This window comes from Monomorium pharaonis, unplaced genomic scaffold (genome assembly GCF_013373865.1).
Source record: "Monomorium pharaonis isolate MP-MQ-018 unplaced genomic scaffold, ASM1337386v2 scaffold_702, whole genome shotgun sequence".
Taxonomy (NCBI): domain Eukaryota; kingdom Metazoa; phylum Arthropoda; class Insecta; order Hymenoptera; family Formicidae; genus Monomorium; species Monomorium pharaonis.
In genome coordinates, this window is record NW_023416025.1 from 1 (window position 1) to 22,374 (window position 22,374).

General features: G+C 35.1%; 1 protein-coding gene and 1 pseudogene across 1 annotated transcript; one reads left to right on the forward strand and one right to left on the reverse strand.

The window, feature by feature from the left end:
- Nucleotides 1-439: 439 nt before the first annotated feature.
- LOC105832535 lies at nucleotides 440-2,371 on the forward strand (annotated as a pseudogene).
- A 3,315-nt stretch (nucleotides 2,372-5,686) lies between these two features.
- Nucleotides 5,687-20,317, reverse strand: LOC118644098 (the record flags this gene model as incomplete). The annotated part of the gene is given in 5 exon segments (XM_036295205.1): nucleotides 5,687-7,908; nucleotides 16,209-16,378; nucleotides 16,381-16,544; nucleotides 16,913-17,220; nucleotides 20,107-20,317. Coding segments are annotated over 5 exon segments (1,030 nt in total), but the record flags the coding sequence as incomplete, so codon positions are not given.
- Nucleotides 20,318-22,374: the final 2,057 nt, after the last annotated feature.

Below are 22,374 nucleotides of genomic sequence, written 5' to 3' on the forward strand. Positions count from 1 at the left end.
CCGTTGCCGAAAAGGTGAGAATATTATTATTATTCTATAAGTTTATCTGAAGTACAAACGATTAAAATGGCACAAGCAAGATTAAAAATAAAAAAATTCTTTTTATTATAACTTCTTATAGAGAACAAAAGAATTTCTTTTATTATAACTTGGGAATTTAAAGAAAGTTTAAATGTTTTGTGTTTATTTGAAAAGATTAGCATGGTGCGTTTTAAAGGTTCACGTATAATGGCTGTGTTTTAAAATTGCTGTCAGTACTGAAAATTTATAATTTCTGTTACGTACACTATAGATTTTCGGTACTGACAACAATTTTGAAACACAGCCAATATTAGGTTTATACGACAGGATTTATTAAAAATTGTAAGATTATAAGAAATCTCAAATATAAATTTTTGTAAATTGATAGAACTTGATTTTGAGTTAAATTTACTTAATTACAATTGTGCTTATCGCATTACAGGTCCAGCCGCTATCACAAAATATTTTCAATTTGGAACCGAAGAGATGGCGACCGTTGAGAATGAAATTGTCTCCTGTTTTTACATTAAGTAAACTGAAGGAGATGTTTTCTTTAATATCAGAATGTGCCGATTGTCTTGTCGAATACATGGAAAAAGTAGTAAGCAATAGCGAATCGATAGAATGCTGTGAATTGATGGCCAAATATACGACGGATGTCATTGGCAGCTGTGTCTTTGGGATCGAGACAAATGCATTGTCGAACAAAGATAGTGAATTTTGTAAGATGGTAAAAAAAATATTGACCCCGACCTGGAAGAGTGTGTTACGATCAAAACTAAGAACATTCTTTCCTAAGTTTTATAATAAGTTCGGTTACATCCTGCCAGAAACGGAGATTACCAAATTCTTTACACGTATTGTTATAGAAACTATAGATTACAGAGAAACGAATAATGTCATTAGAAACGATTTTATTGATAAATTACGTGAATTAAAGAAACAAGCAGATAACATGAATGATATCGGTATGTACTGATCTCGTATGTATTGTTTATTTTTTGTTATAATAAAATTTTTTCTACGTAGAGAATAAATATACAAGTTCATGTGTGTTAAAAATAATTTTAAAATTTTACAATAAAAGGATATATACTTTTTTTATTAGAACAAGTTTTTTTTTGTTATTTTGATAATAGCTGTTTGAACATAAATATAACTTTATTTTATTTTAATATATAATTAAAAAAAATATGTTTTATAAACTAATAAGTGATTAATAAATTTGTTAAAAACTGAAATTATTTATAGTAAAGTTAAAATAATATTTCAGCTTTGACAGATTCTTTAATAGCCGCTCAAGCGTTCGCATTTTTCGTTGTTGGTTTTGAAACTTCGTCGACGACGATAAGCAACGCGTTGTATGAGTTAGCATTAAATCAAATATACAAAAAATTTTACGTAAAGAAATTGATGAGATCTATGTGAAACATGGTAAAGATTTAACATACGATAATATTAACAAGATGGAATATTTAGATAAAATTTTCAAAGGTACGTTATTTGAAAAAAATTAAATAAGAAAAACATACATTGTTTTCTTCTTTTTCAATTATATTGAAGTATGATTTTATTAATAATTGCTTTTAAATGTAGTTTGTAAATGCATATATATGCATTTTTATAATTTAACACTATTTTTAATGCATGTAGAAACCTTACGAAAATATCCCTTAGTGCCAGTTTTTGTAAGAAAATCCATATCGAGTTATACTTTCGAGAGTCCTAAAGTTAATATACCAGAAGGACAAACAATATGGATTCCAGTTTTCGCAATTCATCGAAATCCGAATATTTATGCAAAGCCAGATGTTTTTAATCCAGAAAGATTTAATGAAGAAGCTGTGCAAAGTAGACATCCTATGTCTTATTTACCTTTTGGCGATGGACCACGGAATTGCATCGGTAAAATGACATAATTTTAAACCTCATTTTCCATTTTTTTGCAGTAAAAATATTTTTAATTGGAAAATATTTTTAACAAAGAAATTGGATTTGATTTGTATCTAGTTTATATTATCAATGTAATGAGTTTGTATCCCGATATTTCTTTAATTTCAGGATCTCGCTTTGCTGAGTATCAGATTAAACTTGGACTTATAAAGATATTACGGAATTATAAAATTCATATTTGTGATAAAACTCCAATACCCTATGTAAACAATCCTAAATCGTATCTATTATTTGTACCAAAAGATGGGATACATTTAAATTTAATCAAAATTAATCGAACTTGAAAAAATATTTTTTACAATAAATTATTTTGTAATGTAAATGGTGAATATGGTGGTATGCGAGAGAAGCATAACAAGTTAATAAAAATAAAATAAATGTATAACATAAACAAATACATGATATATATGTAAGTGTCAAATATATTAATATAAAAATTAATAAAATTACAACAAACGTCTAAATATTAAAGTTAAAATTACAATTATATATGTATAATTATATATGTATAATTATATATGTATGATATGTATGATATGTATAATATATATGTGTGTGTGTGTGTGTGTGTGTGTGTGTGTGTGTGTGTGTGTGTGCGTGGTGTGTAAGTAATGTAAGTAACAAATACTAGTATACGAAAAAATTTAATAAAATTAATAAAAATAAAATAAATAATAATAACATAAACAAATAAAATAAATAATATAGATGTAATAAATGTCAAAAATAGTAAATAATTAATAAAAAGTTAATAAAGTTACAAGTTTCTGAAGGACAGAAAAAGACGGTAAAAGAGAACAGAGGGAAAAAAAAGGAAAACAGAGAGCGAGAAAGAAAGAAAGAAAGAAAGAAAGAAAGCAAATAACTTTATATTTTATAATTTTAACTTAACTTTTTAAATGTTATTTCATTTATTGTATAATGCCAACTCAAACACAGTAGAGACATAAACACAAACAATATAAATAAAAAAAATACTTATTAAGTGTAAGCAAAGAGCTAAAATGTTTGCAGCAGAGTGTTCTTCATTGAAAATAGTAAAGTATAAATAAATGCATTGTGTGACAATCCCGACATACTGCATCGTCTAAATTATTTTTTGCAAAAACAACATACATATCTTAAAGTCATCTAAATCAATTATAATAAATGCCGATGGCAAAACAATTACATGGGAACAATGAGTTCTACAAACTTATGGTCTTTATTTAGTTATGATGAATTGCAAATTAATGTGCGGCAGCAAAATGTTAATTTTTGTCGAGATATATTATCTAGAATTAGAGTAGGAGCAACGACAGACTCAAATACTGCTATTTTAGAATCAACAAAGATAAAATTTATAGAAGCTACTTATGATGGTCGGTTACAAGAATTATATAATTATTTGCAAAATTTGCCAACGGATACAATTTGTCCTCTACCAACTTGTACATTATGTGACACTTTAAACACTGCTATGTTAGATCGTAATTCTTCAGATGAAACGGAACTTATTGCTCAAAATGCGACCGACTGTGTGACATATATAAAAAAACAAGTTTCAAAAAAAGTGATGATGCAAATAGTTCTCAGACAGCTGAATTGGAAAGAATTATAATTGTAAAATTAGGCGCGCATATAATAATTTAAAAAAATATCGATGTTACTTTGGGCATTGTAAATGATATTTCGAGTATAACAAATAATTAGCAAACGTTTAAACCACAGAATTCTGTTTAAAAACGTTATCAAATTACAGAACTATACGAGGACTGTCGAGAATTGCCGCCAGAATTGTAACAACTGCACAGCACGATACTTTTATTCGAATGTCGTGCTGATTTCGGGCATTAAAATCATTTGCACACGTTTAAACGCCAAAACTCTTTCTAAAAACAATATCAAAGCACAGAACTATACGAGAACTGTCGAGAATTGTCGCCAGAATTCTCACAACTACCTAGCACGAAACCTTTATTTGAGTGTCGTGCTGATTTTGGACATATAAATTTATACGCATACGTTTAAACGCCAGAACTCTTTTCAAAAGCGATATCAAAAAACATAACTATACGAGAACTACCGACATTTGTCGCCAGATATGTCAAAACTATCCAGCACGACAGTTTAATTTGTGTGTCGTGCTGATTTCGTGCATTTAAAATTATGTGCACAAATTTAAACACTAGAATTCTGTTTAAAAACAATATCAAAGCACAGAACTATACGAGAACTACCGAGATTTGTCGCCAGAATTGTCACAACTACCCAGCACGACACATTTTTTTGAGTGTCGTGCTGATTTCGCGCATTTAAAATTATGTGCACAATTTTAAACGCTAGAACTCTGTTAAAAAACGATACCAAAGCACAGAGCTATACGAGAACTACCGAGATTTGTCGCCAGAATTGGCATAATTATCCAGCACAACACATTTTTTTGAGTGTCCTGCTGATTTCACGCATTTAAAATTAGGTGCACAATTTTAAACGCTAGAACTCTTCTTGAAAACAATATCAAAGCACAGAATTATACGAGAACTGTCGAGAATTGTCGCCAGAATTGTCATAACTACTCAGCACAACACCTTTATTCGAGTGTCGTGCTGATTATGTAATAAATTTAATCAATTGCACAATAATTGTTCATATATTTTACGCTATTATTTATTTTCTTGCTGAAAACATAATTAATCTTGCTAAAAATATAAAAAATAGAGCATAAATAGAGCGTGATTATCAAATATGTATACACAAAAAGGGTTGTTCTCTACATTTTCATTAAAATTTTTTTTTAATAATATTTAAAATATATAAATTGCCAGTGTTTTTTTACATATTTAAAAAACTATATATAAAAAATCAAAATATTCTTAAGCACTTGTAACCTTCTCTCTCTCTCTCTCCCCCCCCTTTCTCCCCCCTCTCTCTCCCTCTCTCTCTCTCTCTCTCTCTCTCTCTCTCTCTCTCTCTCTCTCTCTCTCTCTCTCTAATTGTCTCAGGTAAGGTTACAATCATTATATATTAAATAGGCTGATTATTTAATAGCATCTCATTGCTTTCACTGGTTCTAGATTTAAATTATGTGATTTATAAACATTCAGTTACTGACATATAATGATAAATAATTAGAAAAGGTAGGAATGACAATAAATACACTGTTCAGTGTGTTCCATCGATATAATTTATTTAGAATTTTTAATATTAATTAAAATAATTACTGACAGGATATCGACAGCAGTCTACTCGTTTCTACTAGTAAAGCGACATATTATACGAGTATACATTAAAAAAAAAAATTATCGACTTTCTTCTGTACGAACAGTACTGTCATTGTATATGTATACTCGGAATAAGCTGATGTGACTTTTAATTTCACACAATTTGCTCATGCACTTCAAAGACTTCGTTCTTCTTCGTTCACATCATTTTAAATAGACTCGACATATTACATTACCTCAACATATATTTATATTTATATTATAGATCTCCATATTTTTAATTTGCATATGCATTTATAAGCGCGTGCAAATACATTATGCACGAGATCTCTCGATGACTGTTACTCAATCCACAGGAACATTAAACTCAAAATATAATAGTATTACAATTTATTTTAATATAATAGTTCTATCTACACAATGTTTAATACAATATATATATATATATATATATATATATATATATATGTATATATACACATAATTATAGTAAAATCTACACCCTTCAATAAACGTTACGTCCATGTATTTCCAATTATTTACAAAGGTATTGCCAGAGGCATTTGTTTGCTCCTTCTCTTTCTTTATCTTGCAAAAATACAGATTGTCAGTAGCGTTTTTATACTCATTTGTTCTTGAAAACATGATACTGAAATAATCCAATAAAATACGTCCAAAATTGCGCTTTACAAACAGTTTGTACCAAAACAAATTTTTCCAAGCGTATTTTTCTATCTTATGAGAAGAATGGTAAAATATGCGCGTGCGTATAACAATATTTCATTATAAACAGTGCAATTACGAAGACATTTTTTTCTTTATAAAATGCTACCGTACACACAATGCGTATAGTCCATGCGCGACACGCCAGAGAGTTTATATTCATATAAAAGTACATGTAGCTTTAGAACTTTATATGTTACTATTTATACAATAAAATATATCTGAATTTTATGAAATTTTGATTTTAATGTGTAGAACCAAAATTTATAGTGCTCTTAAATTGTAAGATTAAAAATTGTTTTATTTAATTTATTGAAAATGTTCAAAATAGAATAATGTAATCGTTGATAAAAGTCCTCAAATTAAGCCATTATGTTTTAATTGTAAATAGGCTTTTTGGATTAATACGAAACATTAAATAAAATTTTTTTACTTTTATGTAAATAAATTTTATTAAAATTGCTTAATATATTTTTTTGTTTTATAAAATTTGATTATCATTTTTCCTAAGGTTTTTAAGACTTTAAGTAGACTTCAAGTGAGAAATATAAAATACAATGCCCTCTCAATATCTGTTTGTAGAAAAACACAAATAATATCGACTTAAATAATTTAGTTTATTTAATTTGATTTCTCTTAACTTCATTTTATGTGATTTAATAAATGTGTTTTGACAAATCTTTTAGTTTCAAATAAATTTTAAAAATTTATTCTCAACGTGCCTTTATTTTTAATAAGTTTATTAAATTAAATAAGCCCATTCATAATTTTTTAATAAAAATTTCAATTAAATTTAATTATGTTTAATAAAAAAATCTATAAGTTTTATATATAATTTCTAAATAAATTATTTGTAATATATAAAAATATATTTAAAAAATATTTAACTCTACATTTTTTCCAGCAAAACATAATATTTTTAATTCAGCGTGTAATTATAAAAAGTAATAAGAAAAAATATCCTGTTTTAATCGGGTATGTGTAGATAGAGAAACGTCATGTTTAACATTTTCATGTTAACAATAAATTGATTGCTCAAAAATGTGTACTTAATTATATATTTGTAGTTCATCAATATATGTATATATTTAGGCCTCCTAAAATTTCTCTTGTACATATTTAGAATGTGGCAACACAAGTTATGTGTTTGCTATTAACACAAGAAAGAAATATCGAAAATGTGAATAAAGTTCATGTGCAGTTTACGGACGTACGTCACACATTTCGAATTATTATTTAACTCTTGAGTACCATGATAGAATCAAATTTAATTATTATAAATTCTAGTTTCTAATTATATTAAAAATATAAATAATTAGAATAATTATTTACATTTTTAATATAACAATGCATCTAATATTGTTTAAAATTTTTTATATATTTTGTATTTAAGAAACAAGTGTAAAAATGTTGATTTATATTTAATCACAATAAAAATGGTTATAATAAATATATAAAGTAGTAGATATAGACTCACATACAATATTTGTCATTAAATTTTTACCATGGTATTTCAAGGTTAATTATTTCTTTGTCGGATAATAAATTCTTCCTAACTATGCGCTTTTGTATATAATAAAATCATATCACAAGTCTCAAATTATTTATCTTTGACCTAAGTGCATATAATTAATATAAGAAATACTACAGTAAATATCACAAGAAACAATGATATTTCAATTAAATACCGTAGCGACTCTACTTTTAAAGATAAAAATTCCTTAATCTTACAAATAAAATTTAATTTCGGGCATTATACGATTGACAACAGTTATTACAATGGTTCATAAAATAATTTATATTTATACTTTCATATACGGAGATAGTAAGCTCAAGCATATGACTGATCTAACGATATAGCTATTTTATTCCCTTTCTCGACCCAATTTCTAAGACGTCCTCTAAGTTCCTCAAGACTTTTCGATTTTGCTTTATTTATCCTCTTGTACTTCACGTCTTTTGGCTTCGTCACAGATCTATGATTGCTCATTACCCTATTGTATGTCACCTGAAAACACAAATAGATTCCTTATGGAAAAATCAATTTACATGCGCCAACGGGGGCTTTAAAAATAAGTATAAGAAAAATTCAGATACAGAGTATATTTTAAAGTAAAATGCAAATTTGCATATGTTCTTTAAGTTAAAGTAAATGCTTTACATTATGTTTTCTCATTCAGATATTTTAATTCAAGTATTTCACATACATTTTTCTGATAAATCGAATTACACCAAACAATTACAAATCTTACAAGTTGTTCAGAAAATTAAAGGACGCATATGCATGAGAAGGTTTCTATGTAGTTGTGTACATTCGTACATGATTGATACCGAGGACGTTGACCGACTCCTCGACGCGACTCACGTCTGATCTTGCTTTGTTTGACCCAATTTCTCTTGACGACGCTACAAACAGACAGTCAGATTTTCATTCATTTTTTTCTGAGACGAGGGTCAGAGTAAGACGTTCATTCAGATTACAATACACACGTATTGTAAAGGTTTTCGTTACGTGCCACGTATCTCGTGCAAATTGGTTGCACATTCAAAGTAGAGACTTACCACGGCCAAGTACACTGCATAATCAGTTTCTGCAGACCCTACGGGTTGCTGAAAGATAGAGTTCGAGTTCAATTCCTGCAGTCACCACGACGAGCAGAAAGAGTGAGAGAGAGGGACATTCGACCCTAAATTCTACGGCCTATCGAGAGAGTGAGAGAGAGGGACATTCGACTCTAAATTCTACGGCCTGCTGAGAGAGAGAGACCAGGAGATCGAGCTCCAGGTACACGGAACCTCTGTAGAGAGTTTTCAATTGAGTTCTTGAGAAAGTTTTCATCCTGTTTCGGATTAGCACGACGGCGAACCGACAGGACAGAACTCAATTCAGAGGTTCCCATTCAGCTGTACTATTCAGCAATTATTCAGAGACATTTTCATACCGTCGTACTTTCGAACGTAATCTATTTAGATGCGTTCACATGTTGGCGTCACTATCAGACGTATTCAATCAACTGTTTAGAGACATTTTTTGATAAATGTTAAACATGTATGAATCAAAAGTTTTAGTGTAACCTTCTTCTGCATATGCGTTAATTACTTGAAATATTGTAAATTCATTTGAAATACTATTGATGTAAAAATCTAGAATCACTGTAATGTTCCGTAATTCTCATTACGCTTATCATTCTCAACTAATTTTATGATTCATTTGTAAATATTACGATTATAATATGATTGCATAAAGCTTATGGTATGGAATGCATGATTATTAATTTGAATAACCGTTTGACGTTATTGTATGAATAATTTTATAATTTATTAACCCTAGTAATTTCTGATTGTTGTGTATTCTTATATGTATTCTATTCTATATGTGTGTAATTCCATATGTGTTATTTACTATATTTGTTGTGAACGTCCGTCATTAACCGAATTGTCATAAATTAATCAGAATATTCATAGATTATTCAGACTTGTCATAGATTAAATTTTATATTCTGCCAAAATTATTTTAAAGTTATTAAATTTTTCTGCCACCTTTATTTGACTCTGTAATCATTTTCAACCGGCGTGCTTGTTTATTAAACATTTTTTGGTCCTTCGAGCCGGATATATATAAAACAAAAAAAAAAAAGAGAAGAGAACGGAGAATTATTGAAGATGAGGCTCAGCCACGTGCAAGCTCACATTGAGCAACAGTTTATTTTATCTAAATTCATAACGAAGGCATATGATAGTTTTGTTGGTGACGGATTGTCAGATGTTACTACGAATAGAGTAAAGTCTCGCTTGTCGACCTTGAAAGATGACTGGGAGCGTTTCTGCTTGGAACACAAGGCAATATTAGTAGCAATGCACGAATTAAATGACGATGATCGTCTTGTTATTCAAAGTCACGTATATTTTACTACAAATCTTTATTCTCAAACTCATGAATATTACGTTAATGTAGTTGACAAAATAAATTCTTTACTCGAGTCTGAGCAGGAAGGCGTTCCTAGTACACCGTCTACTCAGGTCGCATCATTCTCCTCTCCTGAAATTCCGGCATTCTTTCATCATGCGCGTCTCCCACGACTTGATCTCCCAAAATTTAACGGAACTCCGTCGGATTGGCTTTCATTTAAAGATTTATTTCAATCGCTTGTTATTTCAAATCCGACATTGTCATCCGTAGAAAAGCTTCAGTATTTGATAATCAGTCTCACTGGCTCCGCCGCCTCAATATTAAAAAATACAACGTTATCAGCTGAAAATTTTCAGAGATCATGGGATGCACTAAATTCATTTTATGAAAATAAACGTCTTCTCGTTCACGCAGCAATGAATTCATTGTTTTCAATCAAGCGCATGACGAAAGAATCTGCCGTGGAACTAAAGAAATTATATACACAAGTTATGCAAATTTACCGAAATTTCGAAAGTTTAGAACGCCCTGTCTCGACATGGGATGATTTTCTTATTTTTGTCGTGGTGCAACGTCTCGATTCCGAATCTGTTAAGGCTTGGGAGAAACAATTAGGATCATCCAAGGAGCCGCCTACTTGGCAACAATTTAGTGAATTTCTCATTTCTCAATTGTTAACTCTTCAAGCATTTGAAAATTCTCGATCTGGTTTACTCCCACTACAGCCAAATTCAAAAGCAGTCAAATCTCATTATCAAGGAAAGTCAACCGAAAATAAAGTAAATAGTTCATTCATCTGCCCTATCTGCTCATCAAATCATTATGTATCTAAATGTTTACAGTACACTTCGAAATCTGTTCCGCAAAAAGTCGCGCTTATCAACAAGCACAAATTATGCTTCAATTGCTTAGGAACGCATCGAGTCTCGGCCTGTCAAATAACAAAGCGCTGTCAGAAATGCGGACGGCGTCATCATACATCAATTCATAAAGAATATAATAAGTTTAATTCATCTAAACACGACACTACTAAAAAATCCGTCGAATCATCGGATAGTTCGACACCTTCAATTTCCTCTGAAGCTCAGACTCTTCATTCCAGTTGACTAAATAATAACATTCCGTGTGTTCTTCTTGCTACGGCGAGGGTGCTGGTTATATCACCTACCAAAGAAACCTTCGAAATCCGAGCCTTACTTGATCAAGGATCGGAAATCTCTTTGATTTCAGAACGTATCGTTCAGCAACTTCGACTTCCTCGAAATCACTCATCAATTTCTTTGGTAGGAATCGGTGCACAACATTCCAATAAAACTAAGGGTGTCACAACTATTAAATTAAGAGATCGTTTTAATAAGTTTGATTTTTCAATTCAAGCACACATTTTACGTAAACTTACTACATCAATTCCTTCTACTCAAATTAACAAACCAATATGGCCGCACCTAAAAGGACTGCAATTGGCAGATCCGAAGTTTCTTTCCCCTCGGTCCATCGATTTAATTTTAGGCGCCGATATATATGGACATATTATTGAAAATAAAGTTATCAAGGGACCCCCACATTCACCCACTGCTCAATTCACAAAACTTGGATGGATTGTGTCCGGTCCAACAGACACTAACGTTTCTAGTAATACCTCGCACAGCTACCATGTATCTGTCGATGATGAACTTTACAGATTATTACATCGTTTTTGGGAAATAGATGAGATTCCTTCCGTAAACACTTCATCTTTATCTTCCGCTGATCAAGAGTGCGAAAATCATTTCGTATATACACACAGTCGAGACGCTCATGGTCGATACATCGTTAAACTACCGTTCAAACGGTCTCCTGATCAGTTAGGCAACTCACGAAATAATGCCGTTCGATTAAGTACAAACTTATCCAACAAGTTTTCAACTAATTCTGTTTACGCCCAGTTATATTCAAAATTCATGTCCGAATATGAAAGCTTAGAACACATGCAAATAGTCCCTGAATCTCAACCTGAACCTCAACCTGTGTATTACCTTCCCCATCATGGAGTTATGAGAGAGCACAGTCTCACCACCAAACTCCGGGTTGTTTTCAATGGTTCCAGTCGAACTACCTCCGGCGTATCGTTAAATGATCTTCTTCACACAGGAGCAAAACTCCAAACAAATCTATTTGATGTTCTCGTGTGGTTCAGTAAATTTCATTGTGTCTTTGTCTCTGATATGGAGAAGATGTACAGGCAAATCAAGGTTCATCCAGAAGATTGGAAATTCCAACGTATTCTGTGGTTCAATCAGAGCAACTGTCTTCGTACATATGAACTAACTACCGTCACATATGGACTAGCTTGTGCTCCTTTTTTGGCACTTCGTACTTTACTTCAACTTATTGAAGACGAAGGTCAAAACTTTCCTCGTGCCATTCCATCGTTGACAAAAGGGCGATATGTCGATGATGTATTTGGAGGCGCAGATTCCATCGACGAAGTTCAACCGATCATTACTCAATTAAATCAACTCTGCATGGCGGGCGGTTTCACTCTCCGAAAGTGGATAAGTAATTATCCTTCCATTCTTAAAGACATTCCAACTGAACATCAAACGAACCTTACATCGCTAGAATTCAAAGATAGTACAGTTTTTAACGCATTAGGATTATGCTGGCAACCAGCAATTGATGCCTTTCAATTTACCTTAAAACTTCCTTCTACAAAACACATTACGAAACGATCTATCTTGTCCACCATTTCAACATTGTTCGATCCCCTAGGTTTGCTATCTCCAATCACTATTAAAGCAAAAATACTCATTCAAGAATTGTGGGCCATTAAACTCGATTGGGATGACCATCTTCCTATGATGGTAACCAACAAGTGGACCACGTTTCTCAATACTCTTCAAGAAATGACTCATCTCACGTTTCCTCGTTGGCTTGGATGCAAGTCAACGGATAAAATCGAAATTCATGGTTTCTGTGATGCTTCCCAACAAGCAGCTGCTGCCGCTGTATATCTTAGATCTACAGATTCAAATGGTATCATTTCAATAAATCTTGTGGCTTCAAAGACAAAAGTCGCTCCATTAAAGAAACTTACGATACCCAGACTCGAACTTTCCGGAGCTGTTCTGTTAGTAAAGTTAAGTTCACACATATTGAAGGTACTTGAAATTGGAAATATTCCTATTTATCTGTGGACGGATTCTGCCATTACATACACGTGGATTAATAATCATCCATCTCGATGGAAAGAATTCGTTCACAACCGAGTGTGTTACATTCAGGAAACCTTACCTTCCGCACGTTGGAAATTTGTTCCGGGTAATGAGAATCCGGCTGATCTTGCTACCCGAGGATTGACTCCCATTCAATTATCGGAACACCCAACATGGTGGACCGGACCCCCATGGCTGTCACAAAATTCCTCAAAGTGGCCACAGCCACCCAAGGCACTTTCTGTTAACGAAAACCTTGAAGAACGTCCAGTTAAGATTTTCACAACTAATCTCACGCCTCCACCACTTTGGGATCTTGTTCATAAATATTCCACAGTAATGAAATTGTTCCGCATTACTGCCATTTGTCAGCGTGTACTTGCTCGAATGCGCAAGCATCCACAATCATCATTAACAATCCCACTAACCACACAAGAAATAGACAATGCACGATTTTTCTGGATAAAACATATTCAAAATTCTTCATTTGGTCAAGAAAAAAGACTCCTTTCGAGCGGACAATCATTGCCTAAATCTCATTCACTTGCTAGACTAACTCCCTTTCTTGACGCTACCGGATTACTACGAATAGGAGGTCGCCTTCAGGCCTCATTATTACCTCCGAACGCAAAACATCCTCTGATTCTTCCGAGAAAGTCACCGTTAACCTCGTTGATTATTTTAGACTCCCATTTACGAACAATGCATGGAGGAACACAACTCACGCTTAATTATATCAGAAACAACTATTGGATCGTTGGAGGGCGGGCTCCTATACGCTCTTTTATTTTGAAGTGTGTAAAACGCACTCGATATCGACAAAGTCGAGCTCAACAACTAATGGGACAACTTCCATCTGAACGAATCACACCTTCGCGTCCTTTCTTGCACTCAGGCGTTGACTATGCTGGCCCTTTCACTATAAAAACCTGGAAAGGAAAAAATGCCAAAACGTATAAGGCATATATGGTTTTGTTCGTTTGTTTTTCGACTTCGGCAATTCATCTAGAATTGGTCACTGATTATACCACCGAGGCATTTATTGGAGCATATAAACGTTTCACCTCTCGAAGAGGAATATGTGCGACGTTGACTAGCGATTGCGGAACAAATTTCACAGGAGCAGATTGCGAATTGAAAAGATTATTTTCTTCCTCAACAAAGGAACTAGGCGAGTTGGCATCCGTCCTAGCGAACGACGGCACTCAATGGAAGTTTCATCCTCCGGCTGCTCCTCACTTTGGAGGAAAATGGGAGGCTGGAGTTAAGTCCGTCAAATATCATTTAAAACGCGTAGTGGGAGATACATTGCTCACGTTTGAGGAGATGAATACGTTGCTAACTCAAATTGAGGCAGTACTCAATTCACGGCCCTTGAGTCCTCTTACGGATGATCCTGATGACCTTCAGGCCTTGACTCCTGGGCACTTTCTCGTGGGAAATGCACCTTCAGTCATTCCCGAACCATCGTTGGAGACAGTAAAGTCTTCACGACTTTCTCGATGGCAATTGACCCGTCAAATGTTGGATAGTTTCTGGTCGCGATGGTCCAGGGAATGTCTGCAGCGCTACTATTCTATTCATAAGTGGAATCAACCATCTCCATCTCTGTCAAATGGCTCCCTTGTGCTAGTCATTGACGAGCGCTACCCTCCGTCTAAATGGCCTCTAGGGCGCATAATTCAAACTCACCCGGGCCCTGATGGTCTTGTACGAGTCGTGTCCATTCGGACACAAAAATCAATTCTAAAACGACCAATTGCAAAACTCTGCCCATTACCTATCAACAATGATAGTCTCTAATTTGTTCATTAACGGAGGTTAATGAAGGCGGGCGGTAATGTTCAGAAAATTAAAGGACGCATATGCATGAGAAGGTTTCTATGTAGTTGTGTACATTCGTACATGATTGATACCGAGGACGTTGACCGACTCCTCGACGCGACTCACGTCTGATCTTGCTTTGTTTGACCCAATTTCTCTTGACGACGCTACAAACAGACAGTCAGATTTTCATTCATTTTTTTTCTGAGACGAGGGTCAGAGTAAGACGTTCATTCAGATTACAATACACACGTATTGTAAAGGTTTTCGTTACGTGCCACGTATCTCGTGCAAATTGGTTGCACATTCAAAGTAGAGACTTACCACGGCCAAGTACACTGCATAATCAGTTTCTGCAGACCCTACGGGTTGCTGAAAGATAGAGTTCGAGTTCAATTCCTGCAGTCACCACGACGAGCAGAAAGAGTGAGAGAGAGGGACATTCGACCCTAAATTCTACGGCCTATCGAGAGAGTGAGAGAGAGGGACATTCGACTCTAAATTCTACGGCCTGCTGAGAGAGAGAGACCAGGAGATCGAGCTCCAGGTACACGGAACCTCTGTAGAGAGTTTTCAATTGAGTTCTTGAGAAAGTTTTCATCCTGTTTCGGATTAGCACGACGGCGAACCGACAGGACAGAACTCAATTCAGAGGTTCCCATTCAGCTGTACTATTCAGCAATTATTCAGAGACATTTTCATACCGTCGTACTTTCGAACGTAATCTATTTAGATGCGTTCACATGTTGGCGTCACTATCAGACGTATTCAATCAACTGTTTAGAGACATTTTTTGATAAATGTTAAACATGTATGAATCAAAGTTTTAGTGTAACCTTCTTCTGCATATGCGTTAATTACTTGAAATATTGTAAATTCATTTGAAATACTATTGATGTAAAAATCTAGAATCACTGTAATGTTCCGTAATTCTCATTACGCTTATCATTCTCAACTAATTTTATGATTCATTTGTAAATATTACGATTATAATATGATTGCATAAAGCTTATGGTATGGAATGCATGATTATTAATTTGAATAACCGTTTGACGTTATTGTATGAATAATTTATAATTTATTAACCCTAGTAATTTCTGATTGTTGTGTATTCTTATATGTATTCTATTCTATATGTGTGTAATTCCATATGTGTTATTTACTATATTTGTTGTGAACGTCCGTCATTAACCGAATTGTCATAAATTAATCAGAATATTCATAGATTATTCAGACTTGTCATAGATTAAATTTTATATTCTGCCAAAATTATTTTAAAGTTATTAAATTTTTCTGCCACCTTTATTTGACTCTGTAATCATTTTCAACCGGCGTGCTTGTTTATTAAACACAAGTTAATAAGATTTTCACTTGTTTTACCTGCGCCTGCTGACTTTCGTCTCTGGGTCTTTCGCTGGGCGAAGAATCCGTGTCTTGAGCCAGCCTCTCGAAACTGCCGTAGAGATCCTGAAGCCTGCCTTTTCCGTTACCCAAGTTTTTCATTCTCTTATCCTCGTATTCCGAGTTTTCGGTCGACTCCGACGGATCTGATTATTCTCGCTGTCACCGTCCTCTTCCACGGAATACACGGTTTCCAGAATCTCTGGTCTTCTGAGAAATCCGTTGCACCGTCGCATCGACGAATATTTATTCGACGGTTCCACAGCGTCGGATACCGAACGAATCACAGTTACATCAGTAATATTAGAACGAAACCTGTGTGGAGTACAATTAAAATATGTAAATAATTGAAACGATTTATTCGTGAAAAAATTTGAGAGAACAAGGTTCTATTTGTAATTTTATATACATTCTGATGTACACGTCAACATTTTGATGTATTGTATGTATAACTTTGAACGTATTTCAATCCAATAATACGCTAATATAAACCATTATTTTTAGCATCACATGCATTCTAATATACAAATTATGCTCACAATTGCATTGAAAATATTTAGATTTTTCTTAAAGAAATTAAAATGACATCTTTTGGCTTTATCTTCTACATATACTTTTGTATTTCCATTTCATTTTTAATTATGTGAGTTCTTTTTCTTTTGTCGTCAACAGTTAATGCTCACCTCGGTGGGGCAGGATCGTCCGCGGTCTCCTCGAGTACCACGGCGCTATCGCTGTCCCCGAGACTGTCCAGTCTGTCCAGGGCGTCGCAAGGTGGCGAGTCCCTGGTGCTCGTGCTCCTCTCCGCCAATCTGTTCTGCAATTGCCGGATCACCCTTTGTTGGCGTAGAATAATAGATTCTCGCTGACTCAGACTAGCCTCGATCTCCTTCTGCTTCCTGCAGAGTCTGGACTCGAACAGCAGAAGCTGCGACGACAGCGTCCGCAGTTGCTCGGCTTTCTCCCGCGTCAGCCGGGCCACCAGGTCCTCCTGCAAAAAACATCACGGTGACATTCAATATTCCGCTCGTCAATTTTCCTCCCCGTATCCATTCATGGTAACGCGTAATAAAGCTGCGGCTCTTCATCCGCGCGGTTAATTAATAATGGCACGAATTGATAGCCGCGGGACCGGATGACGGCGTTTCGCCATTTACTTGGGATATTAAGTAATTAATTAGCAAACGGTCTCTCGCCGCCGTTATTATTAATATTTGCTTGGCGCCGATAATTGATTCCCCCGGTTTACCATCCCGGCCGAAATACTACTGTTCGAACGGACTTCGTCGCTCATCAGCTCATGATGTCAGATCGTTTTTCTCCTCCTTTCCGTTATCGAACGTCGGTTCCTGCATATTTGCGCAAACATCTCTCGAGCGTAAGCGCCGAGTACGGTGCCACTACACGCGTTCCGCTTCTGCACGCGTCGATACGTGCGTGAAGCTGAGTGTTTGCACAACGGCGTATGTATGTACGTTATACGCATGCTGCCGTACGTATCCGGCCGACCGCTTTGGATTGAGCATTGCTCACGTCTCTTCCTTCCGTCCTCCGGGTCTGGGGGATGAGTCCATTACTCTCGCTATTGTGCGCGGCATAAACGGTACCGCGAGGCGACCATCAGGTGCTACCGCCGCACCGGTTGCGTGTCACGCACTCCGAGGACGCGGAAAATAATTGAGACATTTCGCCGATAGACGCACGACGCATGTAAACGACCGGCTAATCCTTCCGGAGGACATATATTTTGCAACAAAGAAAGGGGAAGCATTTCTTTGGATAAAAGACTATACGAACAATACGAAGATATAACGAATTTAAATATAAAAATATAACAAATTACTCCCGTTGGGAATGACTCAAATTGTCGTCGAAACGCCCCCCGGATTTTTAAATTTATATTCTATTCAATCTACGTACTAAAAACTTATCTTCTTCAAGAATAAAATATTAATTTCGTACGCATTATAATAACTGCGTCTGACTTATTGCCTTTATTGTAATCTTGTGTAGAATACAAAAAAGAAATATTTTCGACATTTATTTTCTTTAGATTGTTTTATATGTCTCTTACGTGGTGTGACCATTACTTCATTAATGAGAAAAATAATTTGATATATCAATAAAACATATGTAATTAAGTGCGTTGTTTTGGTAAAACCAAAAAGAATTACTGGTTATTATAATAAGACTCGAGATTTTACAACGTCTGATAGACTCTACTTTAATCCAATAATTCCCACTAATTCCAATTAATTCCTTTCCAAATAATGTGCATTTTTTAAATAATCCTGTCACTCTATAACTAACATTTTAGCCAAATAATTTAATAGAAAATTCTTATACTCTTCCTTAAAGATTTTATGTTTTTATAGATATTGTTAGATGTTTCGCTTACTTTCTTCGCATTGTGTATGTTCTTATTTCTTTTTTAAAAATGAAATAATAAACGCGCGCGTTCTCAATTGCCATTACACAAATAATGCCATATAAAATTAAAAAGAATAAAATTTTAATTACCACGTTTATTTTACAACAACGCGTAATGGAAGGTAATCAAGAATTTATATGCTATGTGCATATTCCTGTGAAAAATTAAAAGTATAATTCTCGTGATTGCAGGAAGAGAGGAAATAAAGACGTTTTATTGGCAATAAATATATTAAATTGATGCATATTATATAATATTGAATATTAAAAGCATACGTTTTATGTATTATGATTGTTTTTTTTTTCTTCTAATTCATAAAACATACGTATACGTATTTTTCATATAAATTTTTACGAGAAGACTGGAAATATATAAAAACTAAATAGATAAGTATAATTATATGAAGTAGAGAAACGCGCATGTTGTTCAGAAACCTTTCAAACCCGGTTTTCGTGACATGTCTGAACTGTTCGTGCACAGACATGTCACGAAAAATCGTCGAAATGAATACACCGCAACAATATTAATATTCTTCCCCACGTGAATTCGACAAAGTATACAGAAAAGTCGTTATTCACGGTCGGCCGTTCCGCCAATATCTTTCCCGGCGCTGGCTAGTGCCGGATAACCAGAGAAAGGGGATCGTTTCGTAGCAATTATTCCCTGGTAGATTGCCGGCGAATTTAGTGGGAGAGTCTTTTTTTTTTTCTCGCGGTTCTCTAAACACCCCCGCAAACCGAGAATCGCCCGTAGTCACGCGAGGCCAGACGCGAAATCGTACAATGTCACGAGACGCTCCTGGCTTATCCCGGAAATGCACGGAAATCTCTTTACGGCAATGACTCGTGGCAGCAATGCCGTTGCACTCACCCGCTGAAATTTGTCTTTCCCGTTGGCATCAACGGCGGGCTCTATATAACGGGATATAGAGTGCCCAAGGCACCAAGGAATATTTCACGGCTAGATGAAAAGTTTAGAACTCAGTCTTTCAACATTATCCCTCGGAAATATCGAGCACGAAAAACAAAGGTTATTCCTGACGAAAGCTGAGTTTCGTTTAAGCTTTCGATTAACGAGATATCTGATGAAACCATGTTATTTTTCTTTTTTCCCAATCCGATTTTAATTTAATGGACATCCCAATTACCAGTGTACGTGCCCGCGCAAGTATTATATAACGTTTATTTAAAACATTCACTCTCATGCGCCTCGCGAAGTGCAGCAAAAATATGTACCCGCTCGCATCTCTAAATGGATCACCGTGTATCTAATATTTCACTGTCCGTAACATCGGTTCGTGGGCCGAGCGTGTTTTATGGTTTTCAGAGGTAATAGCTTTGATCGATCGTTCCGCGCTCCCCCGACCGACTTTCCCGTCGAAGACGAAGCGGCGAGAGTGGGATTCCCCTTTGCATGTAGAAATCCTTCCTGGTAATTGAAACTTACCTGCAATTTAAGGGTCCTTCGCCAGGCGAGCATTTGGTGGGCTTGTGCCCGCTGTCTCGCTCTGAGTGCCGCTATGACCGACTTGGCTTCCTCCAGTGACGTCACTTCCACCTCGTTACTGTCCTTCATCGACTCGCCCGACAAGTCACTGACTCGGCGGCCCTCGTCGATGGTAGCCAATATACAGCTGTCCATCGACGTCTCGTCGAAGCTGCAAACAGAAAGTTGGCGCGATGAGCGACTTGCCATTTCACACTGCCTGACGAATCTTTTCGACCGAATTATTTGGCCTGTTAAAATTCGCCGCCGAGTGAATTCCTTTCTGCGAATGTCAATAGCGAAATCGTAGAAAAATGCGATTACATAAAAAAATATATTATTTAAGATTACATTTAAGATTGTATATTTCTAAGTTATTTTCTTTATTACACATATTACCAGTAACTTTTATATATTTGACTTGTAGTTTCTACTTTTCTGTTTGTAATCGCATTTTAATATTACCTTCCTTAATAATTAGTTAACTTTAAATATGTCAATTCTAAAGTAGGATTTAATTAAACCTACTTAAAATATAGTCAAAACAGAAATTGCAGATCGTGTTCAAACTTAATATCTCTATGGTTCAAATGCATGTGTAATAACGTACAGTAATAATAATAATAAGGAATTTTCGAGAACAATCGAAACGCTGGAGGACGATGTATCTTTTCCGAGCGATTGCTCGCATACTTCGGTGGTATATCGCGAAGAAAAAAAAAAGTTCGGTAAGCTCCCCGGAGAGGAAAGGCGTCATTCGCGTTCGAAAACGAACCTGCGTGATTTGCTTGGATAGCTCTCGCGTTTGTGTGCGCCGCACTCCTTCATTTCCTTCTCATCGGCATGAATCATCCGGCCGTACAACTATATGAAACACAACACGGAGCCATAGCGCACGATCTCATGTAATGGTAACTTATCCTAATACCGAGAAACGCGATCGGCAAATAAATCAGCGATCCTGGGAACGATAGAGTTCCGGCTTAATAAAGCTTGACGATCAAACTGGTATGAAACCGCGGTACCGCATGAATGATGTACGTCGAGTGTTATTATTTCTTCTTATACGTGCAGCGTACAATGGAAATATAATGGAAAAGCAACAAAAAAAAAAAAAAAAAAAAAAGGGGGAATGGAAAGCCTTCGTTGCAAGATAACGATTTACAATCAACTTTCGGCAGACCTATTCTGATCGGGGAAAAAAGGGTACGGTTATGACTCACTGTGGGGCCCATGATTAAATAATCGAAAATTGCAATTAGCTATTCTATCTGTTTCAAAGATTTTTAAGTTATACTAGTCAAATCTTTCAATTAGTTCCGTCGAAATCCAGTTACGCCAAGATCATTTTTATTAATTGCTTAAATAAGGCACTAATCAAAATATTAAATTGTTTAACTATTAAAAAAAAAACGGTCAAAGTGTTTCTCAGAGTAATAAAGATTCCACATAAATGTATTTTTTTCTCCTTGGATCGCCCTATATACTTCCTTCATACCGTCAAATGCATTTGTTCCGTGTTTACTTTTTTCCTTTACGCGATTGTGTGTAACGACGTACCGTGTATGACTTATCGCGGCGTGGTCTGATTCATCGAGCGAACCGTTGGCGTCCGCAAAATAAAAAGTATCCAACCGAATTACGTTACAGCTGTTTACGCCGTGAGGCCGGGTACACGTTCGCGAAATGGAACGTCTCTAAAAATCGAAATTGCACGGAAACTTTAGCGCTCGCGAGAGAACGCTATAAAAACGGTCTGTGCCATATCGAGTCCCTACGCGACTGATATCGATCTCTATCTAAAAACTTACGTAGCAACATGCATCGAACGCTGTGTATATATATATATATATATCCACCGCAATTCCGTACACAAGACGGAAACACATGCGGCTGAAGAGTCCATCGCGTTGTTTGCCGAAAACATGAAGCTCGCCTTCGATCAAAAGCAACATGTCGCGGCTAGAGTCCGCGCGATAGATTATCTTCTCATCGATAGCTAATGGATCTCTTTTGAACCGTGGCTTTCGGTCAAGAACCTTTGGAAATCGCCTCTTATAGAAGACTGCAGCAAATACATAAATACAGAAGTGATTTCCACTTGTACTCGTCGGAAACTCTCGCTCCGCGAATATAACTTCAGAAGCAAGATCTTAAAATGGTACATAATCTTTGGTCCTGCACACAATGAAGAAATATTGAATATTAGGAATAAGAATTAGAGTTTTA